Source organism: Copidosoma floridanum, unplaced genomic scaffold, assembly GCF_036245765.1.
Source record: "Copidosoma floridanum isolate Cflo_tuat_1 unplaced genomic scaffold, Cflo_Japanese_pri ptg000004l, whole genome shotgun sequence".
Classification (NCBI taxonomy): Eukaryota; Metazoa; Arthropoda; class Insecta; order Hymenoptera; family Encyrtidae; genus Copidosoma; species Copidosoma floridanum.
In genome coordinates, this window is record NW_028321881.1 from 21,504,815 (window position 1) to 21,527,880 (window position 23,066).

Here is a 23,066-nt window from a genome sequence, read left to right on the forward strand (position 1 = left end):
AATACACTTACGAATTCTCGCGTGCCTGTGGTAATAATTTATATTGTGAACTTATTGTGTTTTTGTGTGTGAGTCTACATAATCGCTTATTGTATAATTTTTTGATTCTTAATTTTGTAGCCTGATGAGACTGACACATATGTCAGCAAAACGTTGCGCATTAATAAAACAAAGTGAGGGAAAAATTTAAATACACTCTAGTTGTGTTTATTTACTTCTCACATCTCGCCCCCAACGGATCACTGATCACCTTGAATTTCTAATTTCTTCGGAGGGCACTGATAAAATTTTAATAAACCTTTCTTTTAACTTTGTTGCTTTATTGGGTTATATAGGTCATTGCTACACCGTGACGGTATCACAGTGAGGAGCTCTTTTTATATGGTTTTTATGAGTTTTTGCGTAGACAGAGACTTACCTTGATTAATATAGACTATATGAATCTTACTTTAATAATAGTTTTAAAGGCCTAAACGCATTTTTTACGCCTATACATTCGAATCTATGTTCAAACTCTTATATCTCGAGAAGGATACATTTTTATGATTCAAAAATTGATGGAAGCCTTCCTTATTACTTGTTAAAACGTTTAAACCAGTTTAATTGGAAAAAAAAATTTTATTATTATTTTCGTTGTTTGCAACGTTGAAAACTTCGGAGTCATGAAAAAAGGCTGTTTTTTGCAAATTTTCAACATTTGTAATATATTTATCGTCTAGAGCTTTGGTTGCGATGGTTAAAATTCTGGTTCTTGTTGCAAAATTTAGAACGCATCTTAGTTGGCCATAGAGTGGGTGAAAGGGAGTGTGGCTAAAGACGCCCTTTCCGGGACCGCATAGATGAGAGAAGCGATGAAGAGGAAAACACAAATTTACATGCATGCATGTACACATCTCTGCTTGGCTTGTTATTTTTCTTGTTAGACCCGAAAGTGGTGAAGCCCATCAGTAAATTCTGGACACTTTAGCCATACTCGTTATACCCACTCTTGTAGGCCACAGATTTTAGTACCACCAATGATCAAGGCGCACTGTGCGGCCAATTCCACAAAAGTTGGTCAAAAGTCAAAAATTAAAATAATGTATTCAAAAAACTGAGGACTTTTTTTGGTTTGCTAGTAACGAATATAATGTCAAAGTTACGAAAATTTACTCCCTACACCCCATACTGACCACCCCCAGGTTTAAAATATCGCACATATTAAAGAAAAAATCAAGTTATCTATCACCATCAAAGTTTTTGAGTCACTGAGTACGAATATATCAAATTTACAAAAATGTACCCCCTTCAGCCGTTATTGACCACTGCCTGGCATGAACTATCACACATTTTAAAAAAGAATCGCTTCTATCAGACAAAGTTTCAAAATCTCCAGTTGGTCTACCAATTCTGTGGAGTTTTCTTGATAATTTGTTTCAAATTCGACAAATTGATTTAGCCAACTTTTGTTTTATTTCCAATAATCTTGACTTTTTACTAAAGCTACTTTCTTATCTTGCTTTAATTTCCGATAACAATGTTCAATCAGTGTTCTCAAAAGACTTCAATAAATATTTTAGAAATATTCTTATTACAATACTACTAGAATATTCCAATAATAAATTTATTATTGTCGATTTTACAAAAATATTTTTCAAGCAAACTTTGTTTTGTAAAACATTAAACTACTCGTATTTATGAGAATAATATTACTTTGATATCAAATCGTTATTAATTAATTTTCTTTAATTAAAGAAGTTTAAATTACTCACCAAGCTTATTTACTTGTCACGTCGTAGTTTTTTGACTTTTCGATATATTTATACTCAACGGTACTCGAGAAAAAATGTGCGCGTGTGTATATGGGTGTTCTTGTAAATGTATATGTATTTCACGTTTAGTTTCGCCTATTATGAGGTTAAATGTGTACAAAAATAATGTTTAAGTAGAGAATATAGAATTCTAATCTTTCATTCTTCACTGTCAAGAAACTAACGAAATCGAGTAAGATAATTTTTTATCTCTACAACTGGGAAAAAAATTTTGTTCTTTTTTAAATTCATTTAAAATAAATAAAGTACGACTTGAAATAATGAGTAGTGTACATTTTTCATAATAACGTGTAATATATAACTGTAATAATAAAATGTAATGGTTTAACGATTTCAAATAATAAAACTATTAATAATTTTCGTTTTACTCATTGACTACGCTTAGAAGCACATTATTTATTACATTTTTTTCCTGTTCTACTTAATTTCAGAAGTTAATTCTATTTTATTCGTTTTAAATTTATTTTTAAAGTACATTTTCTATACAACTTCAAACCGAGAAACACATACGTCGTTCAGTAACTTAATAGCACTATCAACAGTGCTTGAATAAACGTAAAACTACAATTACTACTTTGAGTATTTCATGATCCTTACGGGTACACTAAAGTTGAACCAACGTAAAAAAGAAAACTCGAACTAGATACTTTTTTTTTCTACTCTTGGCCAGCTTTTTCAGAATTGGCTGCACTGTAAGGCGTAATCTAACGTGATTATAGATATCACTATCCTGTTTGCTCCAGTTTGATTTTTATTTATAACTTTCCTATAAGGTTCGCCGAACGGAGACCTCGGAGAAAATCGTTGATTCCTTGTTAAATGAGAGGGTAGTCGGTGGCCAGAGTTTCTAGATTTACAACGATAAACTTCGCTCATGATGTCTGCGAGTAAATTACTGACTTAGTACTTTTTTTGTATGAGGCGATAGAGGAAATCTTGCATGATCATTTTGAGGAAAAAGTAGAAGGACCAGTCTTGAAACTCTACACCTCAAAGATAGAAAAATTGGCCGTCGAAGTTCGTGGCCAGAAACTAGAGACCGAGAGCAGGTCACAGATTGGAACTGACACAAATAGTGGGACTAGAGAGTCCGTGAAAAACCTGTTGGAACAGATGAGACGGTTTTTTTTTCTTTAAAAGTGGCCTATTAAGTGGTTATTTGGCCTGTCTGTAGTCAGATAAATTTTTGTTGGATTTAACTTATAAATATATGCAATAATATTTGCAGAAAGTAGTTTCAAAAAGTTTTTGTTAGTAAGTTGGTTCAAATTGAGATGGCCCGAAAAAAATCGGTTAGGTTGGTGGTGGTTTAGTGAACGTAAAGATTCATGATAGTCCTAAGGTCGCCAATGCTGATACGTTCTTCGGTCTTTATTATAATCAATGGTAGAGAGCCGGCTGTTGGTCGATGAGGTGACAGACCGAAGTGGACGTTCTGTCAACGGCATAGATTTGCCGCTTATTCTGGCCTGCTGTGTTTTAGAAAGAGGTGCTCTGGCAGCACTAAGTTAGTTGAAAGGTCCGCCAGCCACGATGCTCTAAAGCGTTGGAGATAGTTGTGCTCTGGCCTGATGTTGGCGTTTATAACGTCTTTTTTGTGGCACTTGGTCGTCTTGGTGGGCCAAGCTGAAGATGAGTGTATGTCACTTACCCATTAAAGACTGACAGAGTAGAAGGTGGTAGAGGATCGTTGATAGCTGGGGTACTACTTTATTTTACTACAATAAGTAAAATAAACGCTTCTTTATATTCTTTATAAAGTGTACTGTGTAGTTTATTAATAGTTTGTTAATTGTTATTTACATCCTGGCAACATCCCAAGTCCCAAGAGTCTCGCGTGACGGAAGTAGTTATGCTAACAGTTAGCGATTACAACGTTTTTTTGGTATTTTGCTGTATATATTAGTGAAATAACCGTACTTCAACAAAAAATTTATTGTAATTTAAAAGTACGTAATCGAACTATCACCTTCTTTAAAATAGTGGTAGTATATGTTAATCTAGACTATGTTAATCAGCAAGATTATGCTCTACTATCATACTTTAAATTTTAAAACTTTCTTACCTCTCATTTATTTTAGAATTTTTAAATAGTTTTAAATTACTGCTAACCATTAATATATCTTATTAAAGTACTTACGTTATTAAACGGATCTCAGGAATTCATTTTTTAAGGATTATTCAGGAAACAAAACAGTATGCTGGTTTTTTCATTAGTTGATTCTGAAATAGTGAATAAGAAATTTTTTAAGTTTTATTTTTTTGTATGGCAGAAGATAAAACAATGTTTAAAGGGTATTATTAGCCTACTAGTCACATTTGATATTTTTCCATATGTGCACCCCGAGTATTAACATAACTATAGTAAAAATTACGTAATTGGGCAAATACTATGTGCATGCAAAATCATTTTTAACAAAATATAGAAATTTTCCAACAGTTTCTTAAACAACCAAATTAAAGGTGTGAATGAATTTTATTTTTGTCCATTATTACAGATTTTTCAATAACAAAAAGAAGTATAAGAAAAAAGCTTTTTTTTTGCAGTAAATTTTTCACCATATAAAGAAAAATCGTCACTTACAACAAAAGAGAAATTAAAAAAAAAAAAGGGTGTGGGTCTCGGGACCTCCGATGGATGTGAAATATTAAAGAATATGATATTATACTCGGTAGTATTTGATTGTCTACGATAAAAACAGCAGTTTTTGTCAGATAAGTGCCATCGTCTCCAAGGCTATTTTTCGGCCCGAGGGACCTGAGAAACAAGGCCTGAGGGACGTAAGGCAGCCACGGAGCAATAGCGCTTATGTGGTGAATCCTATTTTTTCTACCGAGCGCACACCAGCCACTCAAAAACGAGCGAGGTAGGAAAAGTATCTATTTTTTTGACTTTAAATAATCTCCGTTTCATATTTTTACTTTAAAAAGACAGTTTATTTATGAATATTTATTTTTATCACTGAATATTATAGATTAGGAAAAAGTAAATGATGTTTATATTTTTTTTGTTCACTAACATTTAAACAACAAGAACGAGAAAGTACAACAATATACGGTGAAGAGTACTATACTACCTACCTACACATAGGTACATGCATACGCTTAACAAACGTTGGTGTGTATTACTCTTTCTCTGTGTCTTTTCGGATACCTGCAGTGCGTAGTTCCGCACTTTCGCTAATTTAGTTGGCTCTTTACTACAGACAGGTTAAGACGGAGTTTGAATAAGCAGAATTGGAAGACCCCAGGAAAACTTTGCATTATGTTCAAATATGGATGTTTAAAAATAATCCTGTTTACAAAGAAGAAATTTTTTTTCAAATAATAAAAATCCTAACATTAATGCATCATTTTCTACAAGCGCAAAATAGAAAAAAAAGCAATGAAAAAGGCCTACCTGTACGAGTACAAGAGAGAGAGAGAGAGAGAGAGAGAGAGAGAGAACAAGCGTGACAGCAGACGATCAATGTCTCTCTATCTCACTTTACTTTTACCGGTACTGCCAAAATGCCTTTTTCATTTTTTTCTTAACATTTATGGCTTGTCGAAACAAAATTAAAAGTGCTTATTGAAAATTTTTCGCCCTACTCGCTGATATTTTTATTTTTTCTGTATATCAAACAGTTAAAAGATATAAGCAAAACAAACTTTAAAACACAATTCTGCACAATTTCAACACTAGACCACTCAAAAATAATCATAGCTATTTCTTTTGAAATCGGCGGGCTCAATTACGTACAATATAAAAAACGCCTAATTATCGATCAATTTTCTAATTCAGAAGTTTCTTGGTTAGTATCGATAAATAATAAGAACAAAGCTGGGAGTAGCACAATTGATAAGGTCCCTGACTACCAATCCAAAGGATGTGGTTTGATTCTCGGAGCTAGTAAAATTTGAAAATCTTATTTGCACATATATAATATACATGCATATGTATGTATATGCTATACATACAATACATATGTGGTATTTAATTATTATACAACGATACTCTTCTATATAGCTATATATACGGGTAGTACACTTTACAAACGAGAGAGGGGTGGCAGTAAGCGCGTGGAGAAAGAGACAGAGAGCCGAGCCGAGCCGAGTTAAATCGGAAATCGTGCCATTGCCTGGGTCGTTTCATCGCGTCGGTTGAACCCCCAAGCGTGCCAATAGATGTTTTACATCAACAAGCTCACATGAAACTTAAATTTAAACTGAAGAAGTATTATGTTACACAGCTTATTTTAATTTAATAGGATTGTTTGTAAAATGAGATAATCCTAAAATATAATAAGAGTCTCCTTTTCAATACTTTTGATTATTACTATTCGATATAATTGAGTTTTTTATTATTATATTATACGTACCATACTTAATATGCATTTGTCACTTATAAAGTTTTTTTATTTAAATGTACAAATTATTTTTTTATTTATTTCAGTGCAACGGCTTAACGATTACATTCGGCATTACGAGCCTTTGACTTATGATAGTCGAGAACTACACAAAAATCATTTGAGATTAAAGCGCTTAGTGCCAGGTGATGATGCCCTTCATCTTGAATTTCGCTCTTTTGGTCGAGACTTTAAAATAAAAATGAGGCAAGATGACAGCATGTTTAGTGACAATCTTCTAATTGTTAACTCGAAGAATATACCTGTGGAACTCGATATTTCTCACATCTACCTAGGACACATAATAGGTACGTTCGTAAAATTTTTTATTTTGTACAGTAGAATGGCCAATTGTATTCTCATAAAATTACTTTTGACAAAAATAAAGTCAGGTTAGTTTGATAAGTTAAATCAAAATTGTCCAAGAATTTCTGAAATCCTTATATCGTGTCAATAAATTGGGTTCTTTTAAATAAATCATCATTGTTGGAGAGGTTTGAAAGCACAATGAAGAAATAAACAAGTTTTTTTGGTTTTGCATATATTTGTTTATTACTTGTCTACTGTTTAGTACCAGTACATTTACAAATCAAACTAACTCATTCTTACTTTTGATTGGTAATAAATGCAATTATCACATTAAATAAATTAACATAATGTTTGAACGTTAATGTCCCCCTAAAGTTATACTGAAAAGTACGGTTGGTATTTACAGTCATTTATAGCTAAAAAGTGATCTTTAAAATGTAGCAAATGATTTATTAAAAAAAAAAATAAATAAAGTGCATTCTTACATACACACGTATAGTGCATTTTCAAATACACCCACATATTCATATACACACTAAACACATGCTATAAATACCATGCGTTGACCATATATATGTTTTTTTATATTATAGTGTCATACGTCCACGTACACAAAGTCCACTACTCTGGGCACTTGACCCTTTGGAAAGGGACACAAAAAGGGATGGGAGACCTTTTATTACAGGGAAAGGGATATGTGGAAATTAGGCAATTTCACTGCAAGAAGGCCGCCTTTTTCCTTCACCTAGACCGCGATTGGATTCCTAGCCAGTGCGACTATTTTGAGCGAATTCCTGTGCAACTTTTTATAAACGCTTTTTTACTGTGCAATGCTCTTTGCTGTCTACCGCGTACTGACCTGTAACAAAGCCGACTAAAAATACAAAAAGAATCTTATACTCGAGTGTACGATGAACGTAAAAATTAAGAATAAATTTTAATAACTAATTTTAATAAAGAGCTAACTCTGCACGAGGAATTGAAGCTGAGAAAAACCACTATTGCTAAGAATGTGACTAAACGAAAAGTTTTATTCCTGCATGTGTTTGTTGATGCTACGAGTCAAGTTTACTCACAAGATATGCACGCAACCATAAACCAACTACGAGTTCATCATTCTTATTATCATGAAACATTTATTACTAGAGATATAGAGTGTAACCATCGACATGCTAGTGCATCCAACGTGGAGCCAACACTGACTTATGCTCTGCGTACATGTTAATGGGTACTTCACTTTCGTACGCAATATATTCTTAAGTGCTCGTCTACCCATACTACAACAAGCAACAGCGCTATGACGCTGTGGGATTGGAGGATTCAGTAGCACTAATTTCAAACAAAGAAATAACCCACTGGATACAAACTTCTAATTTCTATGTAGTAATCACCATTTTTTTTGCTCTATTGGGAGTTCTATGGGTATTCAGTCTATGGGTATGCCATTATTTCTTAGTGATTAGAGTTTGACCATTAAAAGGCTTCATCCACTGTATTACTTTTCTTTCAAACATGCATTCGAGTGGCAAGAAAACGCACATCCTCTTCCTTACAGTAAAAAATTTTCAATCTTTATCTTTGTAACTTAGGTCTTTGGTTTGATTTATAAAATTACATGTGATCTGAATGATAGCAAACATTATGGCCTGGCCGCTACATGTGCAAAATAATTTATTTGTACTACTTTCTTGCTTTGAATCATCATTTTGACATAATTTTTTAGATGAACCTGGTAGTCAAGTATTTGGAAGTATAAGCTATGGCATCTTCCATGGAAAGATCATATCACCGCGTGATGGTGTTTGGTGGGTGGAAAAAGCACACTACTACTTTCCGAGGCATGAGCACAATGAAAGTATTCACTCTGTAATTTATCACGAGGCTGATATTGAGGATCCGTACGAACAAATTCGAACAGGTACACATAAATTTCTTATTTGTTGACAGGTATACTTATATTAAGATACCAATAATAAATATTATTTTAATTTATTAATATTTTTATTTAAAAGCATATTACTAATTGGTACCTTTTTTTTCGTTGTATTACGACACAGAATCTATTTGTTTCTTCATTAAGTAAATTACAAATTCTATTGAAAACAAACAACACAGGTTTGATAAAGGATCCAGAAGTTAATTGGTTTCGATCTACTTTTCTTTTAAAGTGATTGATAAAAAGTTTGTAATTATTTAAATTTCCAGGGTGAACATCACTTTTGACATGCTTTATCTCTATAATTAGTGATTTTTAAAAAAATTTATTTGCCATCAAACATTTTATGTAAAAAAATTGTTAAATGAAATAGTGTTCCCCTTGTGAAATATGATGAATACTTATATCCCTCCAAGTAGAATAATATGTCATTGTGAAATGCTACATGTTGTAAAAATTCACTTTGATAAATGTCCTAAGAGTAGAATAAAAAATTATTTTTTAGTTCGATAAATATTATGAATAGTCATTGCAGTTAGATTACAAATAGAATACTTGCATGATAAAAAAAAAGTTTAATTTCTTTGATTGAAAGCTGAAAGACTTATTGAATTGCTATTATATTTCACTGCACATTTAAAACATGATTTTATTACCAAGCTCTTTACCTAATTGTCTATGTTAATAAAATTAATTTCTTATGGGGTATTAGTTCAGTATATTGTTGTATCTTGTTCATCACTTACTGCACATCATTCCTTAATTATTGATTCAAACTACTATGAGTGTAAACATGACTTTAAAAATAACATATGTCACTAGAATGGATGTATTTATTTTTACAAAAACTTGACTGTTGGGCTGTACCGTCAGAAAATTTTGCGTTGCAGGTTATTAAACAAAGTGTTACAAACTTTCATAAAAAATCAAATTTATTTTGGCTCTAGTCTGATGTAAAGTAAATACTTTTTCTTTATTATGAGTGGAAAGTGTGTCTACAGGCACAAAATATTACTGTGCACCTTTACAAAGAAAATGATTGTTCGTACCTTGGATATACGTATACGAAGAACTCGACCTTCTGGCAAAATTTTTTTATTTTACGCCTGTAGTACGAAACAGTCGTTTTTGTCACGAAAAAAAACTTTATATATGTTGCACACAACAAGTCAAATATTTTGAGTTATTAGTTAAGACGACTACGACGACGACGATAAAAAAAATTAAAAAAAAAACCTTTTTGAGTTTTTGTAGCAGGCATACGTCGCAAATTTAGTGGTAACACAACGTTACAATCTACCATCCACGTTTATAAATAACGATAATGTCTGCCACCGCCCCACACACTGCATCAGCCGCCTCTTAAAGGCAATAACATTACTCGCATTTCTAATTTCAGAAGGGAGAGAATTCCATACTCTTCTTAGGTGAGGCAACGCAGAGCCGTGTATATAATTGCGCACTGTATTGATTTCAAGCAAAGGTCTTACATTTCTTAACGTATAATTAAAATCTCGAGGTACAAATAATAAAGTGGCTGACTCGCAATTAACATTTAGTGCAAGTAATCCAAACGTAAAACAATAGTCATTATAGATATGAAGCTGACAAACATCTCATAGGCCAGTCTCTGACTGAATACGCGAGTAATCATAATCGATTCGTGACATGGGGAACCCACTCCTGAACGACACAAATCTCAAAAATGTATGTTGTATTTTTTCAATCTCATATATTGCTTGCTGTGAATATGGTCTCCAGATCTGGGAGCAACACAATACGTGAGGCAATACAAGTGTTTTATACGAATAAACCAGTGTGCCCACATTAGTAAAATCCCTGCAGTATGGTATATGCAAGATTAACAAAATTATTTAACATTACGCTTATAAATAGAAATTCGCAAGTTGGTGTAGTGTTGGTAGACTAAAATTACTAATAAATTACTTCCTCGCTTATTCCTTAGGAATTCTCTATGTTATTTTGAAACTATTTTGAAGACCAACGTGCATCTAAAAAGAGGTGAATCATCTGCAAAATACTCGTACCTGCAGTACAATAACAATTTATGTACACGCACGCTGGTTTATGCTGACTGGAAATGAAAAATAAACACAATATTCTTCGATACATAAAAATGAAATAACAATAAATTTTAATGTATGACTGGGAACACTTGGAGTGAAGGGTAATATTTAATCCGAATGTAATTTTAGATAAGGATTCAACGACATAAGGCTAAATATTAAAATAACATACATATGAGTTAATACACATAAATAAGTGAAAATAATATAAAATGCCAACATTGTCACATACAGTTAAAAACAACCCGTACACACTACACTATAAGCAAGGAACAACATAACATATTAACTACGGTAAACTTACTGAAGCAAGCTTATTCATTTTCGAAGAATTATCCGATTTTTACCATTCATGTTCGTAGGCTGATCATTTAGCGAGCAAAACAACTTTATAAATATACTGAAGTAGTCTAATTTAAAGTTTATTTAAATTCTATTACATTTTCAAATGTAAGGAAAAACGGGAAAGTCAACCCTTTCCCTTTTCTGGACTCAAAGATGTCAAGAGAGAGTCTGTACTTCTGCCTCCAAACAGGGGTAACGAAATCTCTGATCTCCCAAGGTACCACGAGCCAACTCCCTCTCCAACGACTAACAGCGAAGAACATCTTGACTAAAATTCTACCGAAATTCTGTATTATTTTTACAACATTATAAACAGTCAAAACTACCTGTAAACCAAATTATGTTAATTCGTGACAGGCAAAGTACTAGTATTTTGGATAGAGTAATTCCCTCGGAACCTTCACTTGCTTGTTTTTTGATAACTTGAACATTGTTTAGGGCTCACATCAATAAAAAAGCTTGGTTTTTTTTGAGCAAAAATTTTTTATTTGTATACTTGTCAATATTTCGTCTCATCATTGAGACTTTTTTAAGACTGTTAACATATTGACATATATATAAGCTTATTGTACATAGAATATAAAATAGAATAAGGGTAAAGATACGATACGTGTACACGGAGAGAGCTCTGAAGCTATGGTAGTATGCATATCTATATACTACCAGAGTACAGTGCGTCACATACTACAGAAGCGCTCGTGGAACGCAACGGTAGTATCGAGAGTCTGCTACGATAGTATGAAGACCTGTCTATAACTGTAGATCGTGAAACGCACTACTCAAGCTTCTGCTTTATACTACAATAGCACCCTAGAGGTGCTGCATAAGTATCGAATCTCACGTACTAAGTGAGCTTAGGACTCATACAATATTGGTATGGCTCACGAGCAAACGTAGTATACGTCGTCTGTACCACGCTACTATACTATTATTAGTAGGTTTGCAAGTTATTATTATAACTTAAGGATCATTACAACCTAAAGAGGTGAGGACACCTAAATCAGGAATTTTAGTAAGTCTTATCAGCAATGAGGGACTCAAAGCATAGTCAAGAAGTACCACCTCTCTAGACCTAGAGACCGAAATCACAGCACATTTTTTTACATTGGCTCTAACACCGTTAGCCTTGCTCCAATTTACGATCGCATCAAGATCACGCTGCGATATCTGACAATCAGAATCTTTCTATATACATTTATACACTTTGATGTCATCAGAAAACAAAAAAATTTGAGATCCATGTATGACATCCTTATAATCATTAACTTAAATAAGAAAAAGAAGCAGTACCAAGTGCAACCCCTGAGTGACTCCCGATTTAATAACTACACCATCAGATACAACCCCTTCCAAAAAAACAGCCTGCTTACGTTCAGTAAGGGGACGTGCACAAATTACTTGAGGGGTTTTTCTTCAATTTTCAACCCCCTCCTTCCCTCGTGTAAGGAACCGTAAGATTATCTGCACCTCCCTCCCTCCCCACGTTATCTTACGTAAGGATTTATTATTGCAATTCTTAACACATTACAATTATTTTCTCATTTTTTATTCTTCTAATACTAAACTTATTTGAATACACTTAATATTTGTTCAGGAAAATTTAACAAATCTAATACTATTATAAATAGTAGTGACTAGTGCAACTATAGTATGTTATAATAAATAAAATTAGAGTTAAAAAAACCTATTGATCAATGGTCCATGGATTTTTAACCCACCATTCCATGGACTTCACAAGTGGTACGATTTTTTTCTTGTAAATTTTATTTTTTAGCGTTGTTAATACAAGAAGTTGAATCGTGTTCATAAAAATTATAACTTTTATCGAGCCACTTTGCATTCATACAATCGATATCTTTTTCTTCAATAATGCATAGTACTACTTCTTTTTTTTTTTGCTTAAATACGTGCAACCTTTAACTTTTTAGGTTGATTTTTTGTAATACTATGTCTTAAAACTTGAGCATGTAACTTAAGAGATTTTTTTGACGCAAAATAATGTCCACACGTTGCACAAGTTCGGTTTAACAAATCTGACTGCGCGCTTTGACAATAAAAACCATAAGGTAATACTTTAAACTGGTCGTGATCAATAAAAACTATATTATTTACTGTTAACAATTGAAATAACTGTAGAAATTTAGCGTTTGGATCTTTTTCGTTAAACTTTAAGGCATTTATTCAATCTGTATCTTCATTTTGCTTGCAAAGGTTCGGAGGTGGAAGAAATCCAGTTAGTATAACAGAGAGTACGTTGCTTCTTACTGAACCACAGCATATAATATTGCGACATTTACTTATCTGTAAAAAAGATTTATACACATTTTGATTACTTAGAAATTTTTTTAAACTTTTGCTTTTTTTTATGATAAAAATGAATTTTTTTTTAATTTTCTGCAATTTTACCCGACTTACTTAAAGTAAAAGAGTTACGGGAAAAATTTAAATCTACTATGTAATACGTAAAATGTAAAATATCTGCAGTAAATATTGTGACTCCCGCACATGAATCATGTACCATTTTTGATCAATTTCTAAATTCATATCGGAATGCTCTCTAGGTTGCTGATATTCATTAACGACTGGAAATCTATTACCGTTTCGTTTCAAACATGAGCCAAATTTTCGCCTTCGTTGGCAAAATTTTTATGTTCCAGTTCTTTATCCATAGTTTGACCTGAACTATCAACATAATTGCCAAAGGTATCATGGGGTAAAATAAGTGCTGAAAGTTGATCACTCAAGTGAGCCATTCTTCTTTCTACTCTGTTAAGACAACTACGATCTGGGGCATTAGTTGCGATGAATTTTGCATCTAAATTGAAAGATTTAAAATGATCAATTGCAAATTAAATAACTTTAGCATATCTGAAAAAAATAAAACAAGTTTTTAGTATTGTTTTGTTCAATTTATATTATTAGAATTTTCTTCAAAGCCAAGTAAAAATATAAAAATAAGCAGTAACAATAAATTGAAATTTTGTTTTGAAATTTGATCTTTTAAAAATTTTTTAAAACAAAAAATTTTTTAATTTATATTAACTATTACAGCATTTTTTAGAAACGAATAATTATCTGGGATTTTTGTCCGGCCCTCTGTCAACAGTTATGATAAGTATAGGTTTAATTTGATCTTTAACTTTTATAAAAAGATCAAAGTCTTCGATTTCGATTCAACGTTTGAAATCTTCAAAATGACTAGAGGCAGTAGAGGAGTCGTGTATCCCACTGCGTATCGCTATGTAAGTAAGTCCTGAGTACGTGACAGATTCAGGATTTTGTAAGCCTTATGCTTTTATTGCCATCGCTGCATAATTAGAAGGGATCAATTTATGCCTTCGAGCTATTACAAAGACATGGTATGGAAGCGGCACTTAGACCTCTACGTGCATAAGTACAGGTGACTGTTTGTGTGCAGCAGTAAGTCCTATCGGCACGTGGCATTTATCATCTTGAAAAAGGAAAAAAAACTTGTTCTGGTCCTAATAAAGATGCTAAACATTTAAGAGCTCGGATTGATGTAGTACAAAAAGCTCATCAGGATGGTATTTATGGCTATGGTTTTGCGCCTTACACAAACGCACGGGAACTTTTTTTACGTGCCTTTTGCCTTAGTGCGAAATTAAATTTTTCGAAAGTAGTCGCAAATATAGTGCAGTTTCTGATAGTTCGAATCCAATTTCTATAAGTTTTTCATGTGAATCTTTCAGAGTTCTGCAGACTTTTATTTCTTCCGTACGTCGTCTGTCATGTGCTGCTGCACCAAAACTCGCGATATCTACGATTGTTTTTAAAAGTTCGGGTGGACTATCTTCGAGTGGTGGACTTACAGCTAAGCGCTGGACGCTAACTATCGTTGTAGGTTTGCTAGAAGATTTGATTTTGTGTTTTTTACTATTTGTGCGATATTTTCTTGGTAATCTGCATTTTTTTGCTTTAATTTTAATATCTGTTTTAATTTATCGAGTTCATTTTTTGTTTAACATATGTCGCCTTAAGATTCTGTTCTAAAATTACTGTCTCTTAGTAAGTATTAACCATTTAATTTACTCTCTAAAGCAGCAATTTTAATTTTCATTTCTTATTGAGTAGGTTTTGCATATTGTCGTTTTAAAACTAAATGAGATTCTGATTTGTCATGAATGTTTGTAAATATTTCTGTCACCGTTGAAGCAACTGATAAATCGGCACTTATGAAAGGTGGACTGTTACTGTACGTTGTAGAGAAATCTTTTGATACAGCAGTTGCTTTTACTTCTAATTCTAAATTGCTAGCCTAGAGAACAAAATTTAAATATTTCTAGAAATTGATTGTTTGAAGTTATCTATATTTATCGAAATCCAAGTCTTACGACATTTTACATTTAAAAATACTTTAAACTGCAAGAGTTGAAAAATAATTACCAAACAATTATAGAGTTCAAGAACTTTAACAATAATTTAAATAATTTTTTTATTTACCTTAACTTTAGCGTAGAAGCCCAAAATATTCGCTTTATTTGTAACACTCTTATGTTGACAAAATGTCACACGTTGGCTTATAAAATCAGAGAATCCTTTTGCATCTTTCTTAAAACGTTCTTTTGTATCGTTCCACTCTTCATTCGCACTCATTTGCGAATCTTTGGCACTAAGGTTTCAGCACGTGCCTTTTTACCCTTTTTAAATACCGGAATGACCTGAGACAATTTTTAACACTGTGACATGCAACCAGTTGCAAACAATTGGTTAAAGAGAATCATAAGAGATTCAAAGAACACAGAATTGCAAGTCTTTGTAAAATACGTAGGACACAACTCTGGGCCTTGATTTGTATTAGTTTTCATACCAATCACTGCCTCTTGAATAGCAGCTAGGCAGAACGATAGAGAGTTATACTGCCCTGGCACCGCATTGGCCACAAGATCAGAGGCGTCAAGGCAATCAACTTTATTACTAAAAACAGAACCAAAGTAATCAGAAATCAAATTAGCCCTATCAACGGCAACCTAGGCAGCACGCCCTCCATAGGTGATGGTAGTAGGCACATTCCTAACAGAGCACATCTTGTTAGCATATTTCCAAAATTTTTATTTTTTTTTTCATTTCATTTAAATTTTTTATAATACACTGCTTATAACATTCGCGCGACGTCCTGACACACATAGCTCTCAAACGCTTCAACTTAATAAAGAGTACCATGCAGTGTATGTGTTTAGCTTGTACCGCTTTTTAGGAACAAATTGGTTGATTACTTCCTGTAGTACATTATAAAACTTTATAACTTTTGATTGGACATCAACACTATCCAGTCTCAAAGGCCAATTCACACTCTGCATGTACTTAGTGACACCCTGAATATCCACCGCACCAAAGTTAAAGCACACAATGTCAGCAACACCAGGCGATCAGCTCACACTAGAGACTTTGAATTACACCAGAGCACGATGCCTATCTTCTGGAACCAGCTCATCCAGTACGGGCAGATAACCAATACTGGTACCAGTTAAATCCGTGAGCAGAAGATTAAGCATGAAATTATTGAGTAGGTGACATGGATAAAGTTGACTAAGATCCAGCAATGACACCTGATGACCCATCTCTTGAGCATGCTCCCGAATGAGAGCATAACCATCCGTGCAGATTAGCATAAGGTCAGAGAACTCATTTCAAGTTGTATTGGGTAAGTTAAAATCTCCAAGCAGGACAATATTTGAGCTCTGGTGTGCATCTAATAGAGTATTCACAGTATTCATGCAGTGATGGTAGCTAGCCAATAGTGATCGTGGGCACAAATAGGCTCTTCCCATAATATAAGAGAAACCAGGTACTTTTACACTAACAAACAACTGCTCAACAATTTTATCAAAGACCAGCATAACGCTGTCAAACTGCCTAATTACTGCTATGAGATACCACCACTAAGACTTGTAAAGCCATCCAAATATATATCCTTTCAGTACAACTTGTAATCAGAAAGATCCAACTCAGCATCCTTTATCCCTCCATGCAGGTAAGTTTCAATGACCACCATGGCATCTGGTTTAGGTACAAGTAGCCTAACATTTGTACGGAATGCAGAGAGCTCAGTACGCAGGCCATTTACAGTCTGGTAATAGATTGTAAGAGGACCTAGTTTTTTGAAGAGCTCTGTTCAACAGAGGCTCGAGAACTTCTCTTTTTCTTTTTAGGGTCCATGGTAGAAAGAGTAGGTACACCCTTAACTAACCTTACAGTCTTTTTAATGTCAGTACTAGTATTATTAAACAGTCTGGCTTCTTGTCGCAGGGGCTTAAAAAGGCTTTTTTGGGTGGCCGTCAGGTCCATCGCAGCTGATATACCAGTCGGAAAATCACGCCATCCAGCGAGGACAACATTAACATCAGTCCTGATACACAGACACACAATGACAGGTCGGATTTTACCATTTGCCAGCTTACCAATTCTACAGATATTATTTATTTTCAGCTCAGTTTGCAATTTGAATAATTAGAGGATTTTTTTAATCTCGAAAATATCTTTATTTCTATCATTATTAGAATTTTCAGCTACACCAAATAGCAGTATATTTAGCATTCTTTTCGATCTTTCCTGGTACTCAGCCATAGTATCCTGCAGCTGGCATTTACTCTGTGCAGGGGGACAGTTTTTTAGCATAGTCATATCATAAGTAAGCTGTTTCAAATCCAGCGACAGATTACGAACCGTCACCTTAATGGCAGAATATTGGTCCATGTCAGCAATAAGCTTATTTACATCTTTTTTTATGACCTTTACCCAGCCTGCAATTCTGCCATGGACAAGACTGCCTCCTTCACTTTATCCACAGACTCCTAGAGTTTTAACAGACTTAAGCAGACTGGGACTTTTATCGCCATTATAAGCGCATTCAGGGTACCTATAAAGCAGCATGGGTTTCTTTTTCTTCAGCTCTAATAATACTCTTATTTCAGAAGTTGATACTCTCGCACACTTACAGCTTGCATGGAGCAAGTCATTACGGGAATGACACACCACAATCAGGGCATCAGTAGCAAAGTCTTGGGCACACTTTCCACATCTCGATATGGCACTCAACTCAACAACAGCAGCAACAACTGTCAACTTAACCGTAAAGTGCTCAAGGCCCAATCGCGAGAACAAATGTCTTATTTAGACGCAGCCAAAGATAGCCATCAATACCAACACTCGAGGAAACCTAACTTAACAGATAAATACTATTCAACGGTAGATAGAAACAACACAACTTTATTATTAACAACAATTCTATAACGGGCGGCAGCAAGCATGATCAAGCGCCAATAACAGACGACAATCCGTTTTGATTATTTAATATGTCAAACTAATTTCTTCATTTTACTATCTTGAATTTGTTTCCGTTATGTTTTTTTCCAACTTGTACAGAAATTCAATGAATAAACGCGCTGGTAATGGAAAAACGACAGACAGACAGAGTGATTTGATCAAAATTTTTGTATTCTGAGCGATAAGTTTTTTCATTTGTTTATTTTTTTTTTTTTTTTTTTTTTTTTTATCAAACGACAACGAAACCGTTATGATTTCAATTAATTATATTGTCTAAAATCAGCTCAAGTTTTTCATTACTTCTATTGCCAAATTTTTAGATCCATAGAGAAAAACATAAAAAAATTTCCATGTGAGCTTTTATGGCAATCAGTATTTTTTTACACGTATTTCTAAGAATGAATTTGTGTAGTGAAGTAATTTTTTGATGATAAAGTATTGAAAAAAAGCTCGTGCAATTTAGAACAGATTAGTATTTTAAAGTGGTGCTGACCGACCAATTTTAAAAGATGTGAGTCAAAAGTCAAAACGCTATTAGATAATTTATCAGCCTATACTACTAGAAGCATTTTCTGTAGTGATAAGGCACGTTAAGCCCGTATTGTTTATACATTTTGTGAATTCTACTTGCTAAATATAAACTCCTTGATAAAAATGTATGCCGATCTAACTATTTTAGGTAAATACTATGCTGCTTTAATCATTTTGGATGAAAACCATAACGACTTGCTTAACGGGTGACGTCTAATCCTAATATCGCAGTAGTTATTCTTAATGTATTAACAATACTAAATGTATGCTGACTATTCGTTATACATGATTTCTGCAAAAAGTTTTATCGGTATGTTAAAAACACGCTGATTTCCTCACCTATCACTTGTGGCGTGATTCCGCTAATGTAAATGCACTTTTGGCCTGTATTGATAATTAAACAAATATTTCTGTTGTTTTTGTCGGCTTTTTTATATCAGTTAAACCTTGCTACAACTTATTAGTGGTATCACCACTCTAAACAAAGTAACTCACTGCTGGACTCGTTTTAAAACTCTAAAATTGAAACAACAAATAAGACTGAATAAATATATTTTTATTCCAAAACATTAAAGATGTGTAATGAAATGTTAAAATAAGTAATGATGCATTAAAAACACATTTTACTAAATTATGTACTATTTACGATAAGGCAGAATTTAAGTAAATAAATTGTAAAATAATTTGACCTCTTCGCAGAACATCTTAGCCTTACAACTCCTATTTGGTTCTGTTTCATAGGCTCAGTACTTTTAATTTTTTTTTATTATTGAAACAAAATGTTGTTTTAATGTGCACTGTATCAATAACTATATGTATATTTTTGGTCAATTTTACTTAAATTTAGTGAAAAAATTTATTACAATATTACTTTGTGTATAATTGGTTAGCAAATTTTCAAACAAACATTGATGTATTGCTGTGGAATGATGTTTTTTTTTTTTCCTAAGTAGTTTATCAATTGTGTTATTGAAGATAAATAAGAATGTTATAGAGTGAAATTATACTCAGCCAAGATACAGTGGACCTCGCCAGTGCCCCTGTTTTCCACATTAGACTAGAATCCTCTTTTTCTGTCTATTAAAATATAAAGGTTACTTTAATTAACTTCAACCCTTTGTCTTTGTTTTAAGGTTCGTTAGTTGTAATAAAGATAATGTTTGTGTTTTACGAACATTATCCACAGATTGCACGCCCCATAAGGATCGGTAAACCATCAATTTTTCAATGATTCAGTCTCTTTTTTGAGTGAAGAAAAAAAACAAAAAAAGAACATTATTATGGTCTTGGAAACTAAATCTTGTTTCTAAACGTTACCACAGAGATACTTTCTAAGTTAATTTTAGAGTTAATTGCTCAAAGAAACTGACCAACGTAATAATTCTGAAATCTATGAAAATACAGGTATTTTCAAAGTTGTACCCTACACTGCTACTTATAAAGTAATAAACAAAGTTGACGATTGTTGCTTTACATCTGGGAGTATTAAGTCTTTTGTAGAGTCTCACACATCTCAGTTAGGTAAGACGTTTGAAAGTATTGAGAATCTTTCAGAGACTTAAAAAATTACCATTACTTTTGTCAATGCTGACATCACATGTGACGCATCGCAGAAGTAAGAACTTCAAAAATAATCAAAACATGTAGGAATTAAGAGAGAAAGCTAGAGTTTGTGATTGAAAACGTAAGGGGTTGAAAGTTTTTGATGTATTGGACCAATAACAAAAACTAATCTGAACACAAAATGGAATAATTTTTTTATATACATATTCATTGATGTTTGTTCCAGAAAGTGTATAGTACTTATACTCTGGCCATAAAGGTCGCGTATTGTGATAAGCAAATTAACATCATGCTCATTAATAATAAAATTGCTTATTGAAGTTGCACACACGCGCTCACACATAAAAGTGGTTATGATTGGTCAATCTATCTTTCCGTTAGTAATTTTGCATTTTTTAAATAACTTTTATTTTCGTTATTTTTGGTCTATTTTGCTTTTTTTTTTGAAAACATGGCGTATTTCGTTAATATTTGGAGGTGATGTTCACGCATGACCATGGAAAATAATTTTTGCCTTATTGTTACTCTGTTCTAAACGTAACATATTTTTTACCATAATTTTCCTCCTTCATTTCATGAAGGTACATCGAAAACATAAAAATTTGAGGTTACGTTTTTACATAACTCAATGCTTCTCTTTTGGTAATCCACGACTTTTCATAACCTTAAGGAGACCCGTAAAACTTGTTCCTTTTGCTCTGTTTTGCTTCCTTTCAAAGATATGCAATGTTTCTTAATGTTTGGAAGTTACTTCATTCTACAAAAACCCGTTTAACTAATACTGGCTGTCTGCATCGATCTGCCATACATGAAAAAATTTTTTAGTAATTTATTTTATTAACATAATAGTATTAACAAGTCTTTGTTATATTAATATTAACTACTATATTATATACACACATGCGTGCAGGTGGCATGTATACATTTACACAGTAGAAGTAGAGAGTACACACACACACTCATCCATGCACATTTTCATAGTTCAATCCATGATTTTTCCCACAAGAATATGTATGCACGTACTTGTACACACTGCACACAACACAGTCACATACTACAATACGGCAGGATGAATATACATAACATACGTGCTGATTATTATAAATGTAGCAGAATCCAAGGGCTAATAATAAGACCCAAACGCCACCGAGTTGCAAGACATACATATATATATGTATGTATGTACGTACGTACGTTTCTAGCGTTGTGGTCCCTAACCGAGGTGTGCCTAGAAAAGTTCTCACTTTAAAAATATATTACTGCTTGGCTAGACTATTCTATAATTTAGGAGAAACCTTGTTTTTCACAAACTTGATTTTATTTTTAAAATAACAAAAGTTGTGGAAAAATTGGAATAAATTGAACAATTTTTTTATAATGCTAGACTTATGTCTTTTAAAACCATCCATCTATTGCAACATTTTTATGGCCGATATTGCTATTAAGAGTACTCACTGTATGTACTGTGAGTTCAAGTTCAAGTAATACTATTCTAGTGGCTATAGCTTTAATACTGAGATTGATTTAGATTTTACTTCGTTTGAAATTCACTTAATCGTATTGAATAAACTATTCTTTATTCTCAGATGCTTTACTATTTATTTAACTCTCAGACTTATTGTGTAATGTCTATTGCATTATCAGTATTAACACAATTGACACTAACACACAATTGATATTGGCGCTCACGCATACCCTTGTCGGCCTATTAAGTCATTATTATACTGCAACGCGTATGTATATTTTAAAAATAAATTTTAGGAGATTCGAGTGGCTGTGGAATAACTAAGGAAGTTACAGAGTGGATGGATCGCATTCAAAATTCGGCTAACCCTAAAGCACTTGTCCTACCAGTAGTTTCAAAGTGGTCGACAATCGATGAGACTAAGAGCAAAATTATAGTTGCTAATGAGTTTAAGAATCCTGGTCACAAGTACAGCAAAGAAGCAAACTTGCTGATTCATAAAAATATTAGAATAAAACGAGCAACAAGGCTAAAGGAAGAAGGCAATAACAAGAATACATGTTCTCTTTTTATTCAAACTGATCCACTTATTTGGAGACATATTTTTGAACAGGTAATGCTTTTTTACTAATTATTAAGTCTTTTAAACAAAAAATTCAAGGTTTCTTATGAATAAGTATACATAAAAAAATAATCAAAGAAATATGCTTTCACTAATACTAGATTTAAATACTTTCATAATTGAAAATACCACCCATGAACAATTTTCACTTTTTTAGATTTTTTTTTTTAATTTAGACGCTTACTGCTCCCTTAGAAAAAAAAATATTTTTAGCCCCTAGTGTAAAAATTTGTTTGGTCTAGTGCTTGCCCTAGCAACCGCGACATGTGCTACAAGGCTCGAAAACGACTATTATTCTGTTAACAATTTTGTCCTAACCATTGTTATGTTTAAATACAAACATTATTTTTTGAAAAAAGCCCTTCAAGTAAAAATAGCTTCCGATAAACTTTTTTTTAACATCTCTAACCAACATAAGAGATTATATTTGATACATTGTTCAACTAGTTTTTATTAAATCAAAACGGGAACAAACAATTTATCGTAGATTAAATAAATATATCAGTTGCAGTTTCTTTGTCAAAGAATATCAAGTCTATCGTGTAGTAAAACCAAAAAAAACTAGCTAAGCGAGAAATTAGTTATCTTATGAACCAAAAACTGTCCAAAAAAAATACCATTCAAACCTTGCTTAATTCCTTGCCCATGCTTAGTTTTTTAAAGTCACGCTTCAGATCCCAGATAAAAATTATAGAAATTGAGTACTCTAGTTATAAATATCACAA

The 23,066-nt window shown here is 33.0% G+C and overlaps 1 protein-coding gene across 9 annotated transcripts in view; it reads left to right on the forward strand.

The window, feature by feature from the left end:
• The window catches only part of kuz (zinc-dependent metalloprotease kuz), a 539,267-nt gene that overhangs the window by 48,186 nt on the left and 468,015 nt on the right, over positions 1–23,066 (forward strand). For all 9 annotated transcript variants that reach the window (XM_089597595.1, XM_089597587.1, XM_089597563.1 and 6 more), the window contains 3 exons: positions 6,247–6,507; positions 8,232–8,426; positions 22,016–22,332. In XM_089597595.1, coding sequence (XP_089453721.1) covers positions 6,247–6,507; positions 8,232–8,426; positions 22,016–22,332 — 773 coding nt within the window. The remainder of the gene's footprint in view (positions 1–6,246; positions 6,508–8,231; positions 8,427–22,015; positions 22,333–23,066) is intronic.